This window comes from Equus przewalskii, chromosome 7 (genome assembly GCF_037783145.1).
Source record: "Equus przewalskii isolate Varuska chromosome 7, EquPr2, whole genome shotgun sequence".
Classification (NCBI taxonomy): Eukaryota; Metazoa; Chordata; class Mammalia; order Perissodactyla; family Equidae; genus Equus; species Equus przewalskii.
In genome coordinates, this window is record NC_091837.1 from 35,807,513 (window position 1) to 35,833,399 (window position 25,887).

At 36.7% G+C, this 25,887-nt stretch overlaps 1 protein-coding gene across 15 annotated transcripts in view; it reads left to right on the plus strand.

Moving 5' to 3' along the window:
* Nucleotides 1–24,799, plus strand: part of ANKRD12 (ankyrin repeat domain 12) — a 137,660-nt gene extending 112,861 nt beyond the window's left edge. For all 15 annotated transcript variants that reach the window (XM_070627430.1, XM_070627431.1, XM_070627426.1 and 12 more), the window contains 5 exons: nucleotides 4,824–9,523; nucleotides 17,217–17,315; nucleotides 18,543–18,686; nucleotides 21,229–21,324; nucleotides 21,977–24,799. In XM_070627430.1, coding sequence (XP_070483531.1) covers nucleotides 4,824–9,523; nucleotides 17,217–17,315; nucleotides 18,543–18,686; nucleotides 21,229–21,324; nucleotides 21,977–22,162 — 5,225 coding nt within the window. In that variant the 3' untranslated portion in view covers nucleotides 22,163–24,799. The remainder of the gene's footprint in view (nucleotides 1–4,823; nucleotides 9,524–17,216; nucleotides 17,316–18,542; nucleotides 18,687–21,228; nucleotides 21,325–21,976) is intronic.
* The last annotated feature ends 1,088 nt before the right edge of the window (nucleotides 24,800–25,887 follow it).

Genomic DNA, 25,887 nt, shown 5'->3' on the forward strand with positions numbered 1-25,887 from the left:
CTTTAGATTTTGAAAAGTCTTATACCATTATCTTTGGAGTTTTTGTTTTATCCTAGAGTAGGAAGCCCTCTTAGGACAAGAGACATAATATGATCTATAATGCTGGCCACATTGTGGTTTAAGATGATGACTGATCTAGGCAAGAAATGATGAGAACTTGAGCTGGGACAGTGGTAGTGGGAATAGAAAATGGATTTAAGAGACGGTCCAGAGATTGAAACTTTGAATGGTTGAATTTGGAAGTTGAAGAGTTGGGAGAATTGAAAATGGCTCTGAGGTTTTTAGTTTGAGTAAGTGGATAGATTGTTATGCCACAGAGGTGGGAAATACTGGCTTTAAACAGCAAGAAGCAGCAGTTGTGGAAGAAAAAGTAATGACTTAAATGTTTTCAGTCTTGAGTTGGAGTGGTTGAAAGGAGTCCGAAATGTTTCAGGTTAGGCAGTTGAATCTCAGAGGAAAGTAGAGACTTGGACTTGACTGTAAATTCTTTAAGTTTTAAGTTCATGGTGTATTTAGTTTTGTATCGTCATCACCCACTACCAAATATATGTGACATTAGTAGAATATCTGTTTCCTAAAAATGTTTAATCATTAATATAATTCAAACTGATTTTAAAAGCCCAGCATCTGTTGACTTTCTTGTTAGTGAAGCATGTGAAATGGAATTGCGTTGTCAAAAGCATGCTGGTTAATTTGGAGAGATTTCAAAGCGGCAATTCACTTTATATACTGTCATCTCCCTACTTTGGTCACATCTGCTCCATTTGGTTACTGTTCCTTTTGGATACCATACGAGAAAAGTTGGAAATTTATGGTTGCCTCAGTAGGGAAAAAGTGAAGCCTAAGGATAATAGTGATCTCAATATTTAGCTGTTCTTTAAACGTCACTAATGTTAGTTGTAAATATCGGAAAGTGCCTTGGCATGTACAAGAGCAACTTTCAGATATGTTTAAATGTAATCAATTAAGCTCCACTTTATTGTTTAGCATGTTTTCATGGAGAAGAAAAATGCTTTAATGAAAAATTTATTGTTTTAATGCTGGCTTAACCTTCAATTTCTCATTTTCCTTCCTAGTTTCTCAAATAAAATTATTTAGATGATAAACAAAACTTTTTAAAGGAGCTTTTTGTGAGAAATAATTTGATAAAATATTTTAAATACAAGTTCAAATTTAGTGATAAGACATGAAAGACTGAAAAGATTGGAAGAAAATGGAAAGCAACTTAGTATAATGATAACCATGGCCATTTCACTACAAGAATTTGAAGATTTGGAGATTCTGGGTGATTTTTTCACTGTAAGCAGTCATCTCCTAAGAAAGGCAGAAGAAACAATTTTTTTTTTAAGTTACTGCACTGGAATTCCAAGATGAGCTTTATCTGTGTTCCTGGGTAAAGTACATCAGAAAGTTTAAGGCCGCTTAGGAAAGAAAAGGAATTTCAGCCTGGTCTGCAAGTGAAATGACATCATAGAAGTGTACTACCTTTGTTGAGATCCCAGACTAGCCAGCTTGTGAGAGCAGCACAGGGTCATTGCTGCTGGTGCTGAGAACCAGCATGCAGAGGAGCGAGCCTCATGGGCGCATGGGACTCAGCGACCAGAGCCAGGTTATGATCTTTCACCAGGGTAATTCCACACTCTTCGTCATGGACATTAATGGACATCAGACCAACTTACTCACTTTAGAGCTTACAGTTTTTCCCTGTTAAGAAAGTAGGAGTCTTTTAAAAAGAACCATAGGGAAAAGGCATATCTGCATTGGAGAGCATTGCTTAATTACCTTCAACAGATGAATCAGGAATGTAGATGACAAACCTTGCATCTCTCTCAGGGTACACAAATATGTGTAACTCCCTTAGAGAATTCACATTTAACCTTTAATGTGTATATTCAAAATGGTAAGCACTATGATAAAATAAGTGAAACATACATAAGACTATAGGTCTAGTATAATTTAAGTAATGTATTAAGTGCCCTGACATGTCCTTTTTGTTGCATAGGCAAAAAAAGACCAGAAGAAAATAGGCTGAAGAAATTATAAAGTGACGTTACACAGGAGAAAATACAAACATATGGAAAAATCAGCCACACCAATAATCAAAAAAATCAATCAGTGATACCATTTTATACCTATTAGGGAACTTTTTAAAATATTTTTTCTGATGATGAAAGTAATGCATCTGTTATGCTAGGAATTTGGGAAATACCGAAAAGCTTGAAGAAGAAAATAAAAATCACCCATAATTCCTCTGGCCAGAGTTTACTATAGATACTATTTTGATGTATTTCTCTTTTCTTTTTTCCTACACAAACACTCACAAATTGATAAACTGCTATTTTCAAGTAACATTGTGTACAAAAATTTGTTCTTCATTATTAAATATATCTATATCAGATGATTGAAAGCAACCTGAATGTCCCCTTAGTAGAAGAATCAGTTGAAGTGATTACATTTTAACTCGATGTAATATGCAGCCCTGGAAAGTAGTAATGAGGAAAATGTAACTTCAAAAGAAAATGTCTTCAATCTGTTAATTGGAAAAAAGCCATATGTGAAATGGTGTAAAGCTGTGATCTGAGCTGCTTGTTTATATAATACTTATTTTCATGCCCCCAAATCCTACCTGAAATCCCTGTGCGTCCTTCATACCTCAGCTTCAGTCCTGCTCTTCTGAGAAGCCTGCTTTTCTTGTCCAGTTCTCTCAGGCAGACTCTTGCTCAGATGCACCCTTTGGACCTAGTAGCTGCTACCCTTTTAGTGGTTATCAGGTTGTATGACCATTAAGAGACAGAACTGTTTTTTTCATCCTAGCTCCTAGCACTGTGTGCCTGCTGGAGCGTAACAAATTTTTATTGAAGGCTGACTCTAAGTGTAGAACTGAGTTTTGTGGGATATCCTGAGGAGAAAATAATTCCCAATTTCCAGTAAAACTAATGAGAAACAGAGTATAAATAGAATAGTTATATATAAACCAGGAAGAATTAAATCCTTGAAAACTGCAAGCAGAGAAAAGTCGTCAAGAACAAATTATAAATAAGGCATTAACAAGAGAAAATAACACCTGTTGTATTGGTACATATTCTTGTATTCATTTAATCAAGGACCAAAATAGGGAGTCCAAAATAGGTGTTTCTTTTTTGCAACATGAAGTTCTGTAGTTTAATACTACATATTGCAATATGGATAACTGGGAATGGAGAGCAGTTTCAACATATGTATAAGCCATTATAATTCCAAAAGTGTTCTTTTTATACCATGTGTCAGTATAACTATGTCACTCATTGGCATTTGATATTGTCTTAGAATGTTACCACATCTTCTCCAAAAACAAGATGGTGGCCTCTGCAGCCTTCTAGGCAGTGCTCAGTACCTTAGAGACCTCCAAAATGCTTCTGGAATTTGACTTTTCACATGAAGAAAATATTGGGAGCTAGATCACTTCAGAGGAAGCTTGATGTATTAAAATAAATTTACAATTTTAATATTATTAATTACTTAGCAAAAGAAGTGTTTAATTATCACTTTTGTTATGAGTTTGGTTTTTTCCTCCTCTTGGTCAGAGGCCTATTTTCTTTTCCTTTAGTTAGAGACCTGGATTTTCTTTTCAGTTAGAGGCCCCATGCGTACAACATACATTTCAGCTAAGAAAAGATGCCCACCAAGGAAGAAAAAAATATTTTGCTTAAAAATGATAGAGTGAAATAGACTCTAGCAGTGCTTTGGCTATATTTATACAACAGCTTGGATGTAGTTAAATTTTCATGTACTTCAATTTTAATGTACTTAAAAATATATAGGAATTGAGCCCATTTTTTCCCGTTGTACTAAAGTATATATTAGTATCAAGTCTAAATTATAGATAAGTAAACTAAGGAATAGAGTAGCTTTCCTCAAATTACACATTTATTCAGTTTATCTGTTGTGATCTTAATTATATAATTGGGGGATATATTTTTGATTTTTCTGATTTTTTTTCTACCAGATAGGTTTCTCGTATAGGCAAAACCATCTTTGTTTAAGTTATTGTGCATTATGGGAATCACTTGGACTCTTATTATTTTACTAATAAAAATTCTGAAATATGTAAAACAATCATGATATTTACTTAAACCCTTTAAGTTAATGGTTCTTAATCTTTTTGCATCGAAGAATCTTACTAAGTTCAATATTCTTTCTCCAGAAAAAAAAAATAATGTGTACATACATAATATTTCCCCTGAATCCAGTCCCCTGGGTTATGAAGCTCTGCTTTAGATTATACATTTTGATATATGTCTTGTAAATTCAGTATATTGTATGCTTTTAAAAGTGTCGGGGGATCTCATCCTGAAGCACATTCTCCGTAAAGCTTTTCCACAACCTTGTAACCAGAGTTCTTATATACTTCTATTGTGTTACTCACATATAAATCTGAAATTTTTTTAATTGTTTGAAATATTTAATGTGTATGCTATATTTTCCTCTCAGTCTTATTTTTCTGACAGTTAGGTTTTGTTTTAATTTTGTAATTTATATTTTTTAAAGATTGGCACCTCAGCTAACATCTGTTGCCAGTCTTCTTCTTCTTTTTTTCCTTCTTTTTCTCCCTGAAGCCCCCCGGTACATAGTTGTATATTCTAGTTGTGAGTGCCTCTGGTTGTGGTATGTGGGATGCCCCCTTAGCATGGCCTGACAAATGGTGCCATGTTCGCGCCCAGGATCTGAACTGGTGAAACCCTGGGCTGCCGAAGCGGAGAGCGCGAACTTAACCTACTCGGCCACGGGGCTGGCCCCTGACAATTGTCTTTTAACCAACAACAGATTTTCTTTTCTTATTCTAGATTCTGAAGAGGCTCGGTCTGTAAATCCTTCCAGTGTTGATGAAAATATTGACTCTGAGACAGAGAAAGACTCTCTCATCTGTGAAAGTAAACAAATAATTCCAAGTAAAGCACCTCTTCCATCTGCCCTTGATGAATATGAGTTCAAAGATGATGATGATGAAGAATTAAATAAGATGATTGATGATAGGCATATTCTTAGGAAAGAGCTACGAAAAGAGAGTGAATCTGAAATAGAAAAGAATAGTTTGTTTGCGAAACAGGAAAAAACTTTCTATCCTAAATCACTGAAAAGTAAAAAACAAAAGCCATCTAGGGTTTTGTATTCAAGTTCTGAAAGTTCGGATGAAGAAATTCTTCAGAACAAAAAGGTTTCTGCTCCATGTTCTGTCCCTGAAACATCAAATTCTGATACACAAACCAAAAAAGAATATGGAATTTCAAATGAACACAAACAGAAAGGCAAAGTTAAAAGAAAATTAAAGAACCAGAACAAAAATAAAGAAAACCAAGAACTGAAGCAAGAAAAAGAAGGGAAAGAAAATACCAGAGTAACAAACTTGGCGGTTAATACCACACTAGACTGTTCAGAAAAGACCAGAGAGGAGGGGAATTTTAGGAAATCTTTTAGCCCAAAAGATGATTCTTCATTACATTTATTTCATATTTCCACTGGTAAATCTCCCAAACATTCTTGTGGACTAAGTGAAAAGCAGTCCTCACCACTGAAACAAGAACATACTAAAACATGTTTATCACCAGGAAGTTCTGAAACATCATTACAACCTGATCTTGTTCGGTACGATAATACAGAATCTGAATTCTTGCCAGAAAGTTCAAGTGTAAAATCTTGTAAGCATAAGGAAAAAAGCAAACATCAGAAAGATTTCCACTTAGAATTTGGTGAAAAGTCAAATGCCAAAATAAAGGATGAAGATCATAGTCCAACATTTGAAAATTCAGATTGCACACTGAAAAAAATGGATAAAGAGGGTAAAACATTAAAAAAGCATAAATTGAAACATAAAGAGAGGGAAAAAGAAAAGCATAAAAAAGAAATTGAAGGTGAAAAGGAAAAATACAAAAATAGGGATGGCACTAAAGAGCTACAGCGGAGTGTGGAATTTGATAGAGAATTTTGGAAAGAAAATTTTTTTAAAAGTGATGAAACTGAAGATCTATTTTTAAATATGGAACATGAGTCCCTAATATTAGAAAAAAAATCGAAATTGGAAAAAAACATAAAAGATGATAAATCAACCAAGGAAAAGCATGTCTCAAAAGAGAGGAACTTTAAAGAAGAACGAGAAAAGATTAAAAAGGAAAGTGAGAAGTCTTTTAGGGAGGAAAAAATAAAAGATTTAAAAGAAGAAAGAGAGAATGTGCCCATAGATAAAGAAACAGAATTCAGTTCTTTAGGTGTAAGTGTTAGTGAGGAATCTATAGGGTTACATTCAATGGAAAAGGAAATAGAAATTGAAAAGCATATAAAAGAAAGTAAGGAAAAATCTGAGAAACGATTTCAGGCTAAAGAAAAGGACATTGAAAAGACTGAAAAAAAAAATTCTGAAAAAGAGAAGAAAAAACATGAGCATAAATCAGAGAAAGACAAATTAGATCTTAGTGAATGTGTCGACAAAATAAAAGAAAAAGACAAGCTGTATTCACATCACACAGAGAAATGCCATAAAGAAGGTGAGAAGATAAAAAATATTACTGCCATTAAAAAAGCTGATGACAGGGAGAAAAGTAGAGAAAAGATAGAGAGAAAACATGACAAAGAAAAATCTGACAGAGAGAGGCATGTAGCAGAAAGCAAAGAAAAGCATTTGATGGAAAAAAAACCCAAACAATTAGATAATAGTGACTATACTAAATCAGAAAAAAGCAAAAATAAAGATAGGGAGATAGATAAAAAGGAAAAATCGAGAGAGAAAGAAAGCGTAAATATAACTAACTCCAAACACTTCCAGGAAGAGAAGAAGTCAAGTATAGCAGACAGTAGTAAAGCACAACATGAAAAAACTTTATCCCTTAAAGAAAAAACAAAAGATGAACCTTTGAAAACTCCTGATGGAAAAGAAAAAGATAAAAAAGATAAAGATATAGACAGATACAAAGAACGAGACAAACATAAAGATAAAATTCAACTTAATAGTTTACTCAAACTAAAATCTGAAGCAGATAAGCCTAAACCTAAGTCATCACCAGCATCAAAAGATACTCGACCTAAAGAAAAGAGGTTAGTGAATGATGATTTAATGCAGACAAGTTTTGAACGAATGCTAAGCCTTAAAGATCTAGAAATAGAGCAGTGGCACAAAAAACATAAGGAAAAAATAAAGCAAAAAGAAAAGGAACGGTTGAGAAATCGTAATTGTTTGGAACTTAAAGTAAAAGATAAAGAAAAAACAAAGCATGCACTAGCTGAGTCTAAAAATAAAGAACTTATTAGGTCAAAGAGTTCAGAGCTGACTGATGCTTATACCAAGGAGAAACAATCTAAAGATGCTATAAGTAATAGATCACAATCTGTTGACACCAAAAATATAATGAATTTGGGGAAGTCATCCTTTGTTTCAGATAATAGCTTAAACAGATCTCCTAGATCAGAAAGTGAAAAGCTGGGTCTCAGCTCCAGATCTGTATCCCTGATTTCGGTTGCCAGCTCAGAAGATTCCTGCCATACTACAGTGACAACCCCAAGGCCTCCAGTTGAGTATGATTCTGACTTTATGTTAGAGGGTTCAGATTCCCAAATGTCCTTTTCCCAATCACCTTTTTTCCCAGTTGCCAAATCTCCTGCCCTTCATGAACGGGAGTTAGATAGCCTGGCTGAACTGCCAGAGCGGATTAAGCCACCATATACAAGCAGACTTCCAACATCCCATCTCCGATCATCTTCTATAGAAGATGCTAAACTAGTCATAAGTGAGGGGAGACCAACTGTAGAAGTTCGAAGATGTAGCATGCCATCTGTCATCTGTGAACATACAAAACAGTTCCAGACAATATCAGAAGAAAGCAATCAAAGTGGCTTAGCTGTGCCAAGAGATATTTGTCCTTCTCCCAAACCTGAGGTATCCTCACATGTGCCTGAAAGAGAACTTTCAAATGTGTCTAACGTACATTCCAGCTTTGCAGCCTCTCCAACTAGATCTGTAAACAGCAAATATGTTTCACCTGATATAAATGTTACCAAGAGTACTGCTGCAGTGAGCACTTTAATGAACAGTCCTGTGCATTTAGAGCCATCCAATCAGGTTGGTGTGATCCAAAATAAATCATGGGGCATACCTGTTGATAGACTGGAGTCATTAAGCACCAGTGACTTTATCTCCCCAAATTCTAGTACACCTGATCAAGATTCTTCTGTTCAGGGTTTTTGTAATTCTGAAAACAAAATACTGAAAGAACAGAATACTGATTTTTTGTCCCTGCACCAGACTGAACCTCCAGGACACTCTTGTGCTCAAGATCCACCATCCTTTCTGCCTTCACAGCACCCTTGCTCTTTCCACAGCCAATCACTTTCAGATACTGAGTCTGTTTCTAAACATGTGTCTTTGTCATCTGTTGCCAATCAAGAGCCTGGTATTTTACAACAGAAAAATGCAGTTCAAATTATCAGTTCTGCTTTAGATAGTGAGTCTGCAAAAGATATGGAGAATACTTTTGTCCTAACAGATGTTCAAAAGACAGATGCCTTTGTCCCAGTGTACTCTGAAAGCATCGTTCAAGAAGCATCACCAAATTTTGAGAAGGCTAATACTTTGCCTGTATTACCATCAGAAAAGGACTTTAGTGGAAGTGATGCCTCTTCCCAGCTCAGTACACCTTATGCATTCAGCAGACTAATGTATAAGTCTTCCGGTAGTCATGGGGTTGAAAATAGCACTTCTGATATTCAGATTATTTCACATGAAAAAGAAAGCAAACTGGAGAGCTTGGTTTTAACTCATTTGAATGATAAGTGTGATTCTGATTTATGTGATATGAATGCAGGGATGCCGAAAGGAAACCTAAATGAACAAGATAATCCAAAACATTGTCCTGAAAGTGAAAAGTGTTTGCTTTCCATCGAAGATGAAGAATCACAACAAAGTACTTTATCAAGTCTGGAAAACCAGTCACAACAATCAGCTCAACCAGAAATGCATAAATATGGTCAATTAGTTAAAGTAGAATTAGAAGAAAATGCTGAAGATGATAAAACTGAAAACCAGATCCCTCAAAGGATGACTAGAAACAAAGCAAACACAGTGGCAAGTCAAAACAAACAGATCCTTGCTAGCTGTGCACTATTGCCAGAAAAGGACAGCGAATCTTCATCTCCTAGAGGCAGAATAAGATTAACTGAAGAAGATGATCCTCAAATTCACCACCCACGGAAAAGGAAAGTGTCCCGTGTACCTCAGCCTGTGCAAGTGAGTCCCTCTTTGCTACAAGCAAAAGAGAAAACTCAGCAGTCTTTGGCAGCCATCGTAGATTCTCTGAAACTGGACGAGATTCAGCCATACAGTTCAGAGAGAGCAAATCCATATTTTGAATACTTGCATATAAGGAAAAAGATTGAAGAAAAGCGCAAATTGTTGTGTAGTGTTATTCCTCAAGCACCTCAGTATTATGATGAATATGTGACATTTAATGGATCATATCTCCTGGATGGAAACCCCTTAAGCAAGATTTGCATTCCCACAGTAAGTAACATCACTTGAAATACATCTACTACACTGACCAGTAGAAATACACTGCAAGTCACAAATATAGTTTTAAATTTTCTAGTAGCCATACTTTAAAAAGTAAAAAGAAATAGGTGAAATTAATTTTAATATTTTATTTAACCCACTATATCCAAAATACTGTTTCTCAATATAGAAAAATTGAGATGTTTTATGTTCTTTTTTTTTGTACTAAGTATTTGAAATCCAGTGGGCTTGATTACATCTCCGTTCATGCTAGCGACATTTCAGTAAGTGCTCAGTAGTTGTGTGTAGCTAGTGGCTACTTTATTGAACAGCACTGTTTTACAGTATCTTTTTCCTTACCTGCTTTTCCTTTTGTCCCAAAGGAAGTATGGTTTTATTTCTTTGGAGGGTAACGCCTTTACATGTGCTTTTGATCCCATTCCCTTCAGCCTCTTTGGAAGCTTCCTCTATTAAAACACTTCTCCCTGTATATTTTTCAGTTTTGCCTCTCCATTGGCCCTTATCCACCCACTCCAAACTTATTTGAGTTGTCTTCATCCTGGGGAGAAAGAAGTTATCCTTTGACTGTGCCACTTCATCAACCTCACCCTCTCTCTCCTTCACTGCCGCACTCTTGGAAAGTAGTCTGTGCCTGATGTTACCTTTTATCACTTCCTATTCATCCATTCACTGTTAAGCAGTGGCAGAGGTCACCAGTGAGCTCGTGATTGCCAGATACACTGGCCTCTTCCTTTTTCTTTCTACTTGATCTCTGTCACGTTTGACATTATCATCGTCTTGTTCTTCATAAAATTCTCCCCTTCCTGGTCTTTCATGATGGTGCTCTCTTCTGGTTCCCTTGTCTCACTGACTGATCTTTTTCTCTTTTAATGATTCATTCCTCTACCCACCCTTTAACTATCAGACTTCTCTAGGAGTTAATTCTTCAGTCAGCTTTTTTGTTGTTTTGGTCTTACCTATTTCTGTGATTTCAGCAGTCTTCCATGTGCCAGTTAGTCCCCCCCAAATTTTCTAGCTATATCTTCTCTGTTGGTTTGAATCAAATATAGGTGCCTCCTGAGCATCATCACCTAAATGACCTTCAGACACCTATCATAGATTTGGTTCCCCAGGAAGCTGACTCTGAGATTGTGTACAAGAGGTTTACTGATGAGTGCTGTTAGGAACAGTACCTGTAAGTATGTGAGGGAAGTAGAATTGGGCAGAGCAAGAAGTTGAACGGGAATGCAGTTGCAACAGTGACCTCAGCTGAACCCACAGGAGCTTTGGAGTGGGGTGGCCTTTCTGATAGATAGCCTGCACTCAGGGAGGGAACATGACCTTGGGCATGCCAACTCTCTTCCCTGAAACATAGTTCCTAGAGAGGAACTCCAATGAGAGTTGTCACCCAGCAACCCTCCTAGGAGCTGGGAGGTGAGTGCCTTATTCCTGATGGGGATGTCTAACCATGCACCACAGCATCCACTCTGACCTCGTCCTTCACACAGACCAAAAGGAATGATTTGTCCCTCATTCTCTCAATAACAGATCTTTCTTGGTTAGTGATGACACCAAGGTAGAAGCCTGTCAGCCACCAGATTGTAACCATTCTACCTTAGAACTCTCTCCAGAATCTGTACCTTCTACCACTGCCTTGGTTTAGGGCCCTCATCATTCTCTCTCACTTAGAACATCACAGCAACTTTTTCACTTCTTGTTTCTCCTAGTTTTTTTCTCTGCTGGAGCATTCTCTTTTGTTGTTAACTTTACATCCCTTTAAAAGCAACAAAAAGCTATTTCCCTATTTAAGTTCTCAGCTGCGATTGGCTGACTTCACCATTGTTTACAGCCTAAAATCCACATCTAAGCATAGCATAACCATTCATTTCACAGTCTGATCCCAATCTACACCTCTAGCTTCATTTTCTCACTACTATTTCCAAATTGACCTAATATTTCAGGCTAACTGAACTGACTCCTCTATGGAAATCTCTTGTCCTGCTTTTGGTACTTTGGCAGTGTTTGTCCCTCTGCCTGAAATGTTGTTCTTACCAGGCTCCCTTTTCTGTCCTCTTCCTTGCCTTTGTTCCAGCTGTGATGTCACCTGTGTCAAAACTCATCGAAGAAGAATTGCTTGTGTCTTCGCTATACCTCCCCTGTGATATTGTAGTTAACTGTTTACATGCGTCTACCTCTGCACTATAATATGATGAAGGGCTGGAACACTGTTTATTTCTTGTAGAATGAGTCCCAAATTTATCTTCAGCCCTGAATACACTACTGATTTCCATAACCGTGTTTCTACCTGCTTCTGGATATTTCCTGAAAGTCCCAAAATATCCTTAAAGTTATTGTGTCCAATTCCAAACACATTTATCTCAAATGTCTTCTTTTTGCCCTCACTGCTTTAGTTACTATCATTATCTGCTATCTAATTTCCCAAAATTTAACCTTCACCTCTTCCCCTCTGCTCTCCCATCACATCAGTCACTAAGTCATCTTGTTCATCTCACATCCTTTCCCCTTCTCTTTCTTACCATGGCCATGCAAGGACTTCATTAGCTCCTTAGGCTCTTGACTCCCATGTGTGAATATTGCATAATTGAATACAAGCATACCTCGTTTTATTGTGCTTCGCTTTATTGTGCTTCACAGATACTACGTTTTTACAAGAGCTTGCACCAGCAAAAAGATTACGATTCGCTGAAAGCTCAGATTATGATTGGCATTTTTTAGTAATAAAGTATTTTTTAATTAAGGTATGGACATTGTTTTTTAGACGTAGTGCTATTGCACACTTAACAGACTACAGTATAGTGTAAACATAACTTTTATGTGCACTGGGAAACCAAAAACTTCATGAGTCGCTTTATCTTGATATTCACTTTGTTGCAGTGATCTGGAACCAAACCCACAATCTCTCCGAGCTGTGCCTGTATTCAAAGTATTACGAATGTAAATAATTCACAACTATGTGCTAATAAGCATTGTACTAACTGTCAAAAATGAGCAGAGCAGACATTCTGAACAACTGCCATAGGTTCTAGTTTAATCTCTTCGTATTGTCTGGGTTCTTTATATAAAACTCATATCTGATTGTATGACTACCCAGCTAACATCTTTAGAGACTCCCAGTTTTCTATAGACCAAAGTCCCATCAGTTCATGCAAGGTCCTCCCATACTTTCGTGGGCTTGGCTGAAGTTACTACCCTCCTGTACATGATGGCCCCCAGGCTGTTCTGTGCTGTTCCACATTGTGCCTGCTCCTGCTTTCAAAGCCCAGTTCAGAGAAGATGAAAAAGTTAGAGGCAAGATAGTGCTTTAGTTCCACATCCACAGAATATGCCTGATGCTAGTGCCTTTTAAATGTTAAAAGACAGAAGATTTTGATATTACCCTACTAATGATAATCAGGAGTAGTAGATTGAAAAGAATAGAGTTGTTAATAAATTCGTCATTCTTTCAAATTCTTTCAGCAAAATAATGATTGAAAGATTATAAAGCTAATAATTTTGTTTCCTTTATTTCCCCTTAAAGTAAAGGAAATTTTAACTAAAATATGTAGTATCATGGGCTTGAAAAATAGGTGAAACTATAAAGAACAAATTAAAATTAGAACTTTGTACAAAGCAATTTCTAGTGAGCCATTTTAGATTGCCTTTTTAGCACTATCTGCCTATAGAGATATATATATATGAATATATATGTATATATAGAATGACACATATTTGTGTATGTGCTATGTGTGCCTGTTTCTTACTCATTATATGATATCACCGTTTCTTACTCGTACAGAGATGATGTAATAGAAGTTTAATTCCCTTGCAGCAATTTTGGGGTTATAACTTTGATTAAATTAGAATTTAATTGTATTAGGTGTTGTTTCAAAAGGGGCTATAAGCAGAGCTGAGAATGATTTCTGGATGTAGTGGGGAGTTTTTTTATTTGTTTGTTTTTAATGAGGATTACTAAAGTAGAGAAACACAGAGTGCAATATAGTAGAGCAGTCGATTTCCAAGTACTATGCATGAATTCATCTGAGTTTTTAATATTTTTCTAATTGCTTTTCCTCCCCAAATCCCCCCAGTACGTAGTTGTATATTTTAGTTGTGGGTCCTTCTAGTTGTGGCACGTGGGACGCCGCCTCAACATGGCCTGACGAGCGGTGTCATGTTCGCACCCAGGATCCGAACCAGCCAAACACCAGGCCGCCGAAGCGGAGCACGGGAACCCAACCACTCGACCACAGGGCCGACCCCGCATCTGGGTTTTGGTGCAAATCAGTTGTGTGATCTTGAATAATTCACTTTGCTTCTCGGATCCTTAGTTTTCACATCTGTAAAACAAGGCCACTTACCCTCCCTGAAAGAAGGCTGAAATAGTATATGCCATTGCCCGTTAAAACATGATACAGATTTAAGGGGTTACCATTATTTTATCCAGTTGAAAATGACTTTAAGGTTTATATATACTAGAGCTAATATGCGAACCTCCACCTTTTGCTCATGAAAGGCTTTTGAGTTTATTGGACTGAACTCGTTTGTTCAAAACTTAGTTTCAAGAAATAATAAAGAGGGCCAGCCTGGTGGCACAGCGATTAAGTGGGCGCCTTCTGATTCCGCGGCCCAGGGTTCCCTGGTTTGGATCCTGGGTGCAGACATGGCACTGCTTGTTAAGCCATGCTGTGGCAGGCATCCCACATACAAAGTAGAGGAAGATGGGCAGGGATGTTAGCTCAGGGCCAGTCTTCCTCAGCAAAAAGAGGAGGATTGGCAGCAGATAGCTCAGGGCTAATCTTCCTCAAAAAAATAAGAGAAGAAATAAGAAAGAGCAGAATAACAGAAACCACTCTTGGCACTGCATGTCCTTTCCAGCATGGATGTATCCACTTGTCTCCTCTGAGTCAGCTAGCTGCTGTTGTTTCCAAGTAGTCTCTTCACGTTTACAGGATCTGGTTATGAAACCCATTAGAAATTTGGTGAAACATCTCCAAAGTCAGTTTATGTTTGTTCTTCTGTCAAACATTTTTCTCATAATTTAACCAAAATGCTGCCATTTTTCCAGAGGAAACCAAGGAAAGAAAAATAAAATTGCAGGGCCGGCCTGGTGGCCAAGTGGTTAAGTTCGCATGCTCCACTTCTGCGGCCCAGGGTTTCACTGGTTCGGATCCTGGGCGCAGACATGGCACTGCTTGTCAAGCCATGCTGAGGCGGCATCCCACATGTCACAACTAGAAAAACCCACAACCGAAAAAAATACAACTATGTACTGGGGGGCTTTGGGGAGAAAAAGGAAAAGTAAAATGTTTAAAAAAAAAAAGAAAAGAAAAAAAGAATTGCAGGTCAAATTCTCAAAAACCAAATGAATAAAAGGGAGGGAAAAAAAGGACTTGTCACAACCTGGTATCTCCTGTGGTTGCTGGTACCAGTACATGGAAACCCTACAGGGGGATTCCAAGGGTGGGTAACAATAAGAAAGAGCATCCCTGGGAAGCTGTCAAGAGGTTTTATATTCTAGAGACTCCTGGGACTGACAGATATTAACAACAAAATCTCCAAGCATGGTTTATTTACAGGTAGCTGAGGAAGAACAGCAAAGGGAACGTTTCCTCAAAGATCTCTGTATATATTCCTTTGGTGATTTTACCACTACATTGATATAAGTTAAGAATTTCCAAATTTATATTCTGCTCAAAACCCTCCCCTCAGCTGCTTTTTTCCTAACTGGAGAACTCTACTTGGATGTCCGTAAGCTCCACAAACTCAACGTATCAGCACTGAACTTACCCAGAACCTTGCTTCTCTTTCTCTCCTCCTATCCTCTCCTGTGGTCTCTATTACCAGCCATCCAGTTCTCACGCTAAACAACCTACAGGTCCTACTTGGCTGCTCCCTCTTTTTTATCCTTATTTAGTCAATCATCTGTATTTTTAGACCCCATCCCCTCCACTTCCTCCTCCATCCCACACCAGTCTAACAGTGATCTGCTTTCTTAATTCCTTGCCTGCAATCTTGTCTCCCTAATATCTATTCTCCAGACACAGCATTGAGCTGGAAGACTTTCGGTGGTTCCCCATTGCATACAAAATTTACCTTGATGTGTTATGCATACTGTCTGTTCCACAGTTTGTTAATTAAATGGGGGAGGACAGGGGGGATGGCTCATGGTTCAGATAAGTTTGGGGAACAGTGCTAATCGAAAAATAAATAGGTTTCAGGGCCAGCCCCGTGGCCTAGTGGTTAAGTTGTCACTCTCCACTTGAGTGGCCCAGGGTTTCACCAGTTCAGACCCTGGGTGCGGACCTAGCACTGCTCATCAGGCCATGCTGAGGCGGCGTCCCACACGGCACAACCAGCAGGACCTACAGCTAGAATATTACAGCTGTGTACCTGGGGAGCCTTGGGGAGAAGGGAAAAAAAGAGGAAGATTGGCAAACAGATGTTAGGGCCAATCTTTAGGGGGAAAAAAGGTTTCTTCACTGCAACACTTCACTGCAAGAACCATTAAAATTTAATTTGTTAATTGTGAGACACCTAAAAAAGACTACGTATACACAGTGTTTTCCAAACTTGTTCTTGGAACCACTTCCTATAAATCATCTTTATGGATCCAGTGTTCTGTGGAACATACTTTAGGAAGAGCTGGTTTACAGGATAGAGTGCAATCTGTTACTTTGCCCTGCTCATCCTTCCATCCTCATATATCACCATTTCTTCCCTCAAATTTGATGTTTGCTTGTAGTTGCCTCCAGACAGCATACTTTTCTTTGTTTCATGAATTTGATCATACCGTATTCTCTTCTGGGAATTATCTCCCTCTCCTTTTTCCCCACAGCTCATTTCTTGTAACTGTTTAGCTAGCTCTTCCTTTAAAATGCACCTCAGGCATTACCCTCTCAAAGAAGCTTTCTCTGACACCCAGTATCAAAGGAGTAGATATCCTTCCTCTGTGCTGCTTGGAGGAGGCCTGTGTGATGACTTTGCAGAACTAAAACAATAGCATCAAATTCTAACTCTTGTTAAATTTAGAGAAATTTACAGGACACAGAAATCAAACAAATGTATAATTGCAATTAGAGGCCTGAAAAATGATCAGCCCCAGTAAGTTATTTGTCCTATAGAATTTTCCACATTGATTCAACTGATTGAACTCTTGTGATGTTATTTAATATGTTTTTCAGTCCCCCATAATTCCCAAAACTGTTTACTGATTATAAAGTCTTGATTAGATCCAGGTTTGATTCTTTGGCAAGAGCTTTTCATATATTGTATAATTCCTATAGCACCATGTCAGGAAGGATAGAGTTATCTTTTTGTCCAAACTTCAGAAGAGTCAACTAAGTTACACTGTGCCAGAACATACTGATCTATCTTCCTGTGCCCTACTATGGTGACAGTAATTATAAGCTAGGATGAAGGAGAGGATATATAGATACTCCAAGGGTTTAGAGGGGGAGTATTCAGGGATCACAGACAGTTATTGTCGTACTTGGAAGTCTCTTTATGTTAACAGTAGAGTGCACTCATAGATTGAGTCAGCGTCTGTAACTTCCAGCATCTACCAGAAAGCAGTCTAGTATACTTATCACATCGAAATTTATATTTTCATTAAGTTATGCACTAAAAGGGTTTAATTTTATAAGAATAGCCCATTATTGTAAATAAGACACAGTATTTTTAACTATGTGTATATTTTTTGAATTAGATTACACCACCGCCTTCACTGTCAGATCCACTTAAAGAGCTTTTTCGGCAACAGGAAGTTGTAAGGATGAAACTACGGTTGCAACACAGTATTGAAAGGGTAAAAAATGTTTAAATACACATTTATGCTAAAAGTAACTGTATTTTAATGATAGACTATAATAGCCTATGGTTTTTTGTAAGTGGATTTTCCTTCTTTAAATGGTTTGATTTTGCTATCTTGTGCTTATGCAATTAAATGGAGAATTTTTAAGCTGCTTTTAGGATAACTGCTCCCATGTTACAATTTGTGTTGAGTCTATTTGGGATATATGGAACTCTCCTAATGTCATGTTATCGTTTGTTGAATTTCAGAGCTAGAGCAGTGAATGCCTAGTTGGACATGGGCATTTCCAAGCTCTGCCGTTATTGCTTCGTACCACCTGCTTTAGTGCAAAATTCTTACAAAAGGCTGTGCTTATTGGTCCTTGTATTCCAGTTTCCAGTGGTTCATCTTGGCATGAAATGACAGGAGAAAACCCATCTGATTATTTGTAAAAATCGTAAAAGTCATTTCACTTGGATTGACAAAAATATAACCCCTTAAATCTTTTGTTAGGGTCAGGGACTTCTGAAAATGTAATATAGGCTATGAACCTTTTTCACAGAGAGATACACATACTCACATACAAACAAAACTTATATGCAATTTCTTTGGTTCACGACGTTTGGTTCTTAATATTTTTTGTGCCATGAATCCTTGTAACAGTGTGGTAAATATAAAACCTTTCCTCCGAATCATGATTTTAAGTGAATAAAATTACAAAGAGAACCACAAATAAAAGAAAGAGGCACTGATAGAGAACTTAGAACGCGGCGTGACCCGTGTCAGTGAGCTCTTTGTTAGCAATAAGAAGTTAGGTCATATAGCACATCAGTAGCTATTTCAGCCGTCAGACTTGTTTGAAGACCCCGGATAGATGTTCGTCCATACGTCTGTCCATATTACCAAAGCCATGCTGCCTTACAGACGGCTAAGAACTCTCATTTGAACTGTGCGATTTGCAGAACTTTAAGAAATTGCAAAAATGACTCAGATCCTACCACGTATTGACCAACAAACAATTCAGAATTTCAGAATACTAGAAAGCAACTTAAATGTCTGACCAATCCAAGAACAGACAACTTTACTGTTTGGTGACTGAATAAACTACGAGCTGCAGACCTGCTTGCCAGTTGGCCGGCTACATCGCACAAGTGTATTTAGCACATTTTAAGTGACTTCATTTTACTTGAAAAACAAGTCGTTGAAGAATTGATTTTTTTTTTAAATTCTTTGTTCAACTAGGAAAAACTCATTGTATCCAATGAACAGGAAGTTCTCCGAGTTCACTACAGAGCTGCAAGAACACTGGCAAATCAAACACTGCCATTTAGTGCATGCACGGTCTTACTAGACGCAGAAGTGTACAGTGTGCCGCTGGATGCTCAGGTAACGTGCTCACTGATGCAGTTACAATGCTCTTAAGTACAACTTTGGTGTTTCTATAGTCTATTTCCATAGAAGAAACTTGAATTCAATGATCAATAAAGCTCAAAGGAGAAAAACAACCCTTTCAGACTAAAGTACTTGCAGATCACCTAATCTTCTGTTTTCTAAAGTCCTCTAAACATTAGGTTTATATTATAAAAGCAGATAATTACAAAACAGATCTATGTTGAGGATAATGCCCTTAAAGATAACTTGTAATTTGTTTCTAAAGTAGATGTTTATAAATTGAATTCTGACCTTTAGGCAACTGGAAAGCTACCATAAGTGGGAAAATGAAACAGGCAGATTGAACCTCTCGGTTGTGCCACTGCTAAAATAGGGCAAGGCTATTGTTTTGATCTTGGATGTTGTTGGAATAAAGTAATATAATTGTGGAAAAACTGTAGCTATATCTTGAATAAAGTTTAGTGCTGTCTATAAATTACATGAATTCAGAACCAGGCATATCAGTTGTCAGAGTTTTTTTTGTGCCTCATAAACCAGAATGAAATTCATTGGTCATAAGAGAAAATTTAATGATTAAAAGATATAAACATGGACAATGAAGGATAATCACAAAAAAGACTAGGAAATGCTGTTTTAAATCAGACAAACTAGAAAGACGAAGGATGTAGAGGTAAGGGTATATTACAGAGAAAGTTACGTAGTTCTCTCTAGGCTTTGTTTTTCTCATCTATGAAAAAAGGAGATTAAACTTCATCGGTAGATTTCAAACTCTTAAGCCACCAACTGTTTTATTGAAATGAAAGTATTAAGAGAGAGCTGAAAGGGCTATTAAAATGAATAATTGGACCTTAAGAAAGAACTATTTGACTCTAAGGAAACAGACACTAGAAAGGCCATGGAGAGACTTTCCATAATTTCCAACTTTAAAGATTTTAAAGGGAAGAATGAATGTTTTTTAATAACTAAAATGAACACGTTAACCGTGTTGCTAAAGGCTGCTCTAGACCATGTGATATCTTGAGGTCTTTTTAAGTTTCGTGCAATTTTACAGTAGTGAAAACAGTTTTAGAACAATATAAAGCAAGCTACAAGGAGAGTCTCTTGAAATTTCTAGTTCAGGATGGTTGAAGAAACACACCTGTTTATTTTTTCTTCCTCCCAGAACTCACTGAAATGACAAAAGACACATGAAAATAAATCCATAGCAGAGCTGGAAATTGAGATGGAAGGCCACTGGACCAGAACATTAAGACATTTCTGTTAAAAGACAGATGAGAACATATTGATAGTGAAATACAGCAGAGTTGAGGAATCTATAGCCCCAAATGGTTGATAAAGAGAATTTCAAAAATAAGTAAATTTTCCCAGTAAACCCTCAGAGTGATCCCCGAATCAGAGACTAAAGAGGATCAGCCACAATCAGCCTAATAATTAAAGGGCAGAAGGACTTGGTCATTCTGTTAAGGAAAACTGTGGAACAGTTACCCATCCTTTTACAACTGGCTTTAGAGTAGAAGGTCTCTCAACCAAGTAGCAGGCTTGTTTCATATGAGAATAGCTCTGAGGAATTAAGGGAAAAGAGTATAAATAAATCTACCTTTCCTGAGGAGGGGCTTGGATCATCCATTAGCCTACTTTCTTATCATACCTCTTCTTTCTCAAAATAAACTTGTAATATTAAACACTTCAACAATAAAACTTAAAATAGTCAAAACATCTTACTTGAGGACCAAAGAGGAAGTGATAATGGCTAAAAATGTGAATAGAGTGATTGTGGGGCTACCTGATGCCTGGATGTCACTTTGATAGCGCTGGGAGCAGTAGTGGGGTAGGAATAGTGGTGATAATTATAGCGACTGCTTGTTGGACTGAGGGCTTCCTATATGCATTCTGATGAGGGCTCTAGAGACTCCTAATTCTCAGAACAAGATTAAAAGAGAGAGTCTTATCTCATTTTACAGATAGAAAATTGAGAGAGTACATAATTAGTTCAAGATCACACAGCAAGATACAAAGCTGACTCGGGCTGTAGCCTATCTTAATTTCAAAACAGGTATTCTGAAGAGAGAATGCAGAACTTTTTGTAAGTACTCCAAAATATCGGTCTTGGAAAAGATGTTGCCTTCAAAGACCTGTCTTCCACCTTAACACTTTTTCTCCCCATGTATGGTAAACTTGAACATTAAAATTAAATATGAAATCAATTATATTTTAATAATGTCACAGGCATAATATTTCATATGACATTCGCCTTTTTGAGAAACATCTTTGACTCACAGAGCAGTAGAATTCTATTTAGTTAATAACTAAACCCAGCGTTCTAAGAATTCTAATAACCAATCTGTCTACTCAATATGGAAATAAACACTTTATCAAATTTTTTAAGTATTTAAATTATATTTTCTCCTTTTTTGAAATATATTCCCATCATTACTTAAAAAGTGGAGTATACCATAAAAAGATAGAATGACATGTAGGTTTTAAAGTAAGCTTTTGTATATGATAATATTCAACTACTTTTAATGTTCTCTTTCAGTCTGATGACAGTAAAACTTCTGTAAGGGATCGCTTTAATGCAAGACAATTCATGTCTTGGTTACAAGATGTGGATGATAAATTTGACAAATTAAAGGTATGTATGTTTAGAAGTTCACTTTAACTGGATGCTTCCCCTTTCATAAACAGAAGTTGCAGCTATTTTAGAGAGAGGATTAGGAAAGGAAATATTGGTTAGTCATGAGTTCTCATGCCAGGCCACAATTGGAATATAAAGGAAAATAAAGACCACGAGTCTACTTTTCAGGACCGATGTAATATAAAAATGAAACTACCACAGAAAAAGCAGTTTCTAATAGAAATCTTCATGCTTGTTGTCCAGTATACGAGTCTGGTTATAGCTCTAACACATGAAAGACTTGGGAGAACAATAAGAGAAGGAGAATATATTTTGCAAATCACCTATAGAGAAATTATTCGTGAGATTTTGAATCATTTCAGAAATCACTTCTCCTGAGATTTTCCTCCTTTTGATAGTTTGAAATGTCATTATTTGAAGGAATAGTTTCAAATTAAAGTCTGTAAGATGAAATGAGTGTGTTGCAGACCCAGAAATAGTTGGCTTATCGACTCAGACGGGGTAAAGCAGAAATGGGTGTGTAATTCAAAAACTTTTTATGCCCCTAATATATCCACTTTCATTCCTAAAGAAACTATGGATGAGATTAATTTTTGAACGAAGCAAATTTAATAGAAAAATCTATTTACTTGTCTCTTCTTTTAAATAGACCTGTCTTTTAATGAGGCAACAACATGAAGCTGCAGCTTTAAATGCCGTCCAGAGATTAGAATGGCAGCTCAAACTCCAGGAACTTGATCCTGCCACCTATAAGTCTATCAGCATTTACGAAATCCAGGAGTTCTATGTTCCCCTTGTTGATGTTAATGACGACTTTGAATTGACTCCTATATAGCCGCCATTACTTCCTGGCGGTGCGGTCTTAAACTGATGAGGCGCAAGAGTGTTACACTGTGGAATACTGCCTTTTGACAAAAATACTGATGTTATGCCTTTATAATTGTTAGTAAAGTTCAACTAAAGTTGGTTATGTAGTAAACACTGTCATTTTATAAAAAATGAAAAGAATTATTTTGGATCTTAGATCCAGACAGTTTCTAACTGAAAACTATTATTTATATTGGTGAAAGGTAGCTGTTGCATTAGAGCATGTTGGCAGACTGTGGGAGATATTTAAGAAGCTGAGAATCTGCTAACGGCGCTGGAAGTTGTTAGCACTCTAAGGAACAAGATAACCACTAGTATTCAAATCTCTTTCCAGTTTTATTAAAATATATCAGTAAACTAAAAGGTTCAATTCCTACCAAACAGTTTCTAAAGTGGAAGAAAAACTTGGCACAAAATTTCTTCAGTTTATTATATCTGTACATTAATTGTATAGTTTTCTTTTTGAAAGTTTTAATAGTGTCTTCCTTTTTAATAACTTATTTTATACATATTGTGCAGATGTAAATCTTGTAATTAATGGTCAAAATGTATACAAAGGGATTGCTAGTCAGAACATGTACAAAGAAATAATTGTAGAACTGTTTTGTCTAATGTTTTCTTGGACCAAAGTTGTAGTTTGTATGGAGTGTAGTAGTATATTCAGATAGCAGACGTTTAAATAAAGCATGCATGTGTTTGAGTTAGCTTGTTTTCATCACCATAACTGTAAAGATTGTGACATAGTTGTATTGCATGCGTCCTATAATTTAACTCTCTCCATAATTGATGCCTAAAGTAGTGTAAGGTGTTTCATACTAGTCTCCTGGGATAGTACCTGTGACTTACTGTGGCGGACGTATTATTCAGAATTAGTCATACAAAGAAACAGCTCTTTTTTCATCTCACAGTAGAGCCTCTTCCTCCCCACCCCCCAAAAAATGCCTTTGAATGAAAATTCTGAAATTGTAAATATCTATTTTAATACTCAAGTATGAAAGAATCTGTGAATATTTGTAAATATGTTTAATAAATTTTATTGGTCATGTTAAATCATTGTAAAACTTTTTTACATTATGTTTTAAGCTTAATAACTTTTGCACTTTTAAAATAAAAACTACTCAAATCAAAAAAGAGGTATTTGGTAGTCAAAATAAGTAACAGAAAGAGGCATATTCTGCTCAATCTCTGCAATGTTTATGAAAAATTGTATATTTTCCTTGTATCAAGAGGCAAAACATAATTTCAGAATTTTATAATTAAAACAAGATTTGGTATGCTGTTTTAGTAAAATAATTAGCAACATACCTAGACAAAATCCAGTTTCTCCTATAAAATGATGTAGATTAAATATTAAGGAATATTTCAGACCTGAAACCTACTGCTAAACTTATTCAACATTTTTGAAAGGAAAATTAGGTTATATGTAAAATTGATCATAAGTATATGAGATAAAGTTTACAGAACTTTCCACAATACTTTGTTGAATTATAAAATAACAGTGGATGGTTTTTATTCTGGTAGAAAAAAATAAAAAGAAAATATGAGGAAATAAAGTGATTTAAATTCAGCTTGCAGGTTGGAAATCCCAGCTAATGGGAGAGAATGTAAAAATTGAAGTTTTTGAGTGCAAAGGTATATATTAAGCTTAGGGATTTTTTAATTTTTACGTCACTTTATATTTTAACTCATACAATACTTAGCATGCGCAATAAAGCAGCACGTGTAAAAAATACACAGTGCAAGGACTTTATTATAAAGGTCGGATGTAGTATTCTTTAGAAATTTAGGTGAGAGATTTGGGCCTTTTTTATTGGATAAATGGGGCCAAGAAAGGCAGGGTAGATTTTGAAGCACTGGTTTTGTTGAAGTTAAGTTTATTAAGGCTGGGAACATTAAAAGTTAATTTATAAAAGCAATACTTTTTAATATGAAAAACTTAATGCAGATTTTGTTTATACTTTTGCCTAAAAATAAAAAAACACATTATTGAGCATTGAAGTCAGAAAATATGAGAGGAGTAAGTTTATAACAGCATTTTATTCTGATGGTCCAGCCAGAGAAGGGGGCAGAAAATGCCTGCTGGGACAAGCAGAACCAGCTACAGAAGGGAAGCAGCAAGCAGGCAGGGGTCTGGCCTCGTTAGTCGTCCCGGCTTCTTAGTACCGACAGTTCTCACCCTCTTCACTGGTACCTCAAGTTGCTGGAGTCTCTGCCGTGAACCTGCTGCTGCAGATTCCTTTGTGAAGGGACTCGAAGCTCATTGGGATAGCTTAAAAGAAAAGTGAATGCCTTCTCAGTGGGAATTTATACTTAAGTCGCTAAGGGCTTTTGATATTAAAGATATTCTGAAGCTCTGAAATGCTAGAGGAAAACTTGGAATGGGGTCTATGCCTAAAAAAGATTTAGGGTTCTGAAAGAGAAATAAAGGATGGTTAGTTTAATCAGTGATTTTTTTTAACTATTCAAATATCATGAACAAGATACTAAATTGTACCTAAGGATTTGTATTTCTTTAAATCTTGTTCTAAATCATATCTGTTTAATAAATGGCTAGTTGATATTTGTGCATGTTATTTAATAAAGAGTTATATTTTTATAGAAAAAATAAGAGTGAAATGTGTGCTGAATACTTTATTTTCCACTCCCATATGGCTCTAAGTGAAACACCAATGTTTACCTGGGCAGCTAGCAAAATTGTAGAAATACTCATTTTGGGGAAACAACCAACTTCTGAAGAATTACCTTTTCAAGTTCAGGTTTGTTAGTAATGAGGTCTCAAAAATGAGTTTTTAGTCTTAGACATGCTGTAAACTTCATCGCCACAAGAATCTGAAGCCAAGACCCCGTGAGGCTCATCTTTATGGCTTGAAGAATTACACAGTTACTCTGGAAATTGAGCGCAGTGCTACGTATGTATTTTTTTAATTATCCAAAAAGTTAGCAATATTTTTATTCTATCTCTGATATCCTGACACATAAAAACCCAAAATTTTATAGAGAGGAAATTGACTATTTAAACTATGAAAATTAATAAAGGGAAACCTCATTTAAAATGGATCAGGGGACTGGCCCAGTGGCATAATGATTAAGTTCATATGCTCCACTTCAGCAGCCCAGGGTTCAAAGGTTCGGATCCCGGGCACGGACTCACACACTGCTCATTAAGCCACACTGTGGCAGCAACCTACATACAAAATAGAGGAAGATTGGCACAGATGTTAGCTCAGGGCCAAGCTTCTCAAGTGAAAAGAGGAAGATTGGCCCTGAGCTAACAAGCTAACCTCCATTGCCAATCTGCGACACTAAAAAAAGAACAAATGGAACCAGGAGGCCAGAAGGGGGAGCTCCCACAGTGCCACTCAAGGTCAGTTACAGGAAAGATAGGCAATTACAGACCCTAACTGGAAAGAAGTCAACAGGAAAGAATTGTCAATCATAGGAAGAAATGCACATTGCATCCCAAACAGCAATCGACTACCCCAGCAATTTAACCAGTGAGTAACCATCACCACCCTGAAGTCTTGCGTTTCTCCAATGGACCTTCATTCAATACAAGCCCTCCCAATTTCCTCCTTTTTCTCCATGAAATAACGTTCCTCTCCTTTGTTAGCTTTGCCTGTGGGCTGCCGTAACACGCACATCCCCAACTGCAGTTCTGTGGCTCTTCCCGAATAAGTTTGTTTTGCTGGTAAA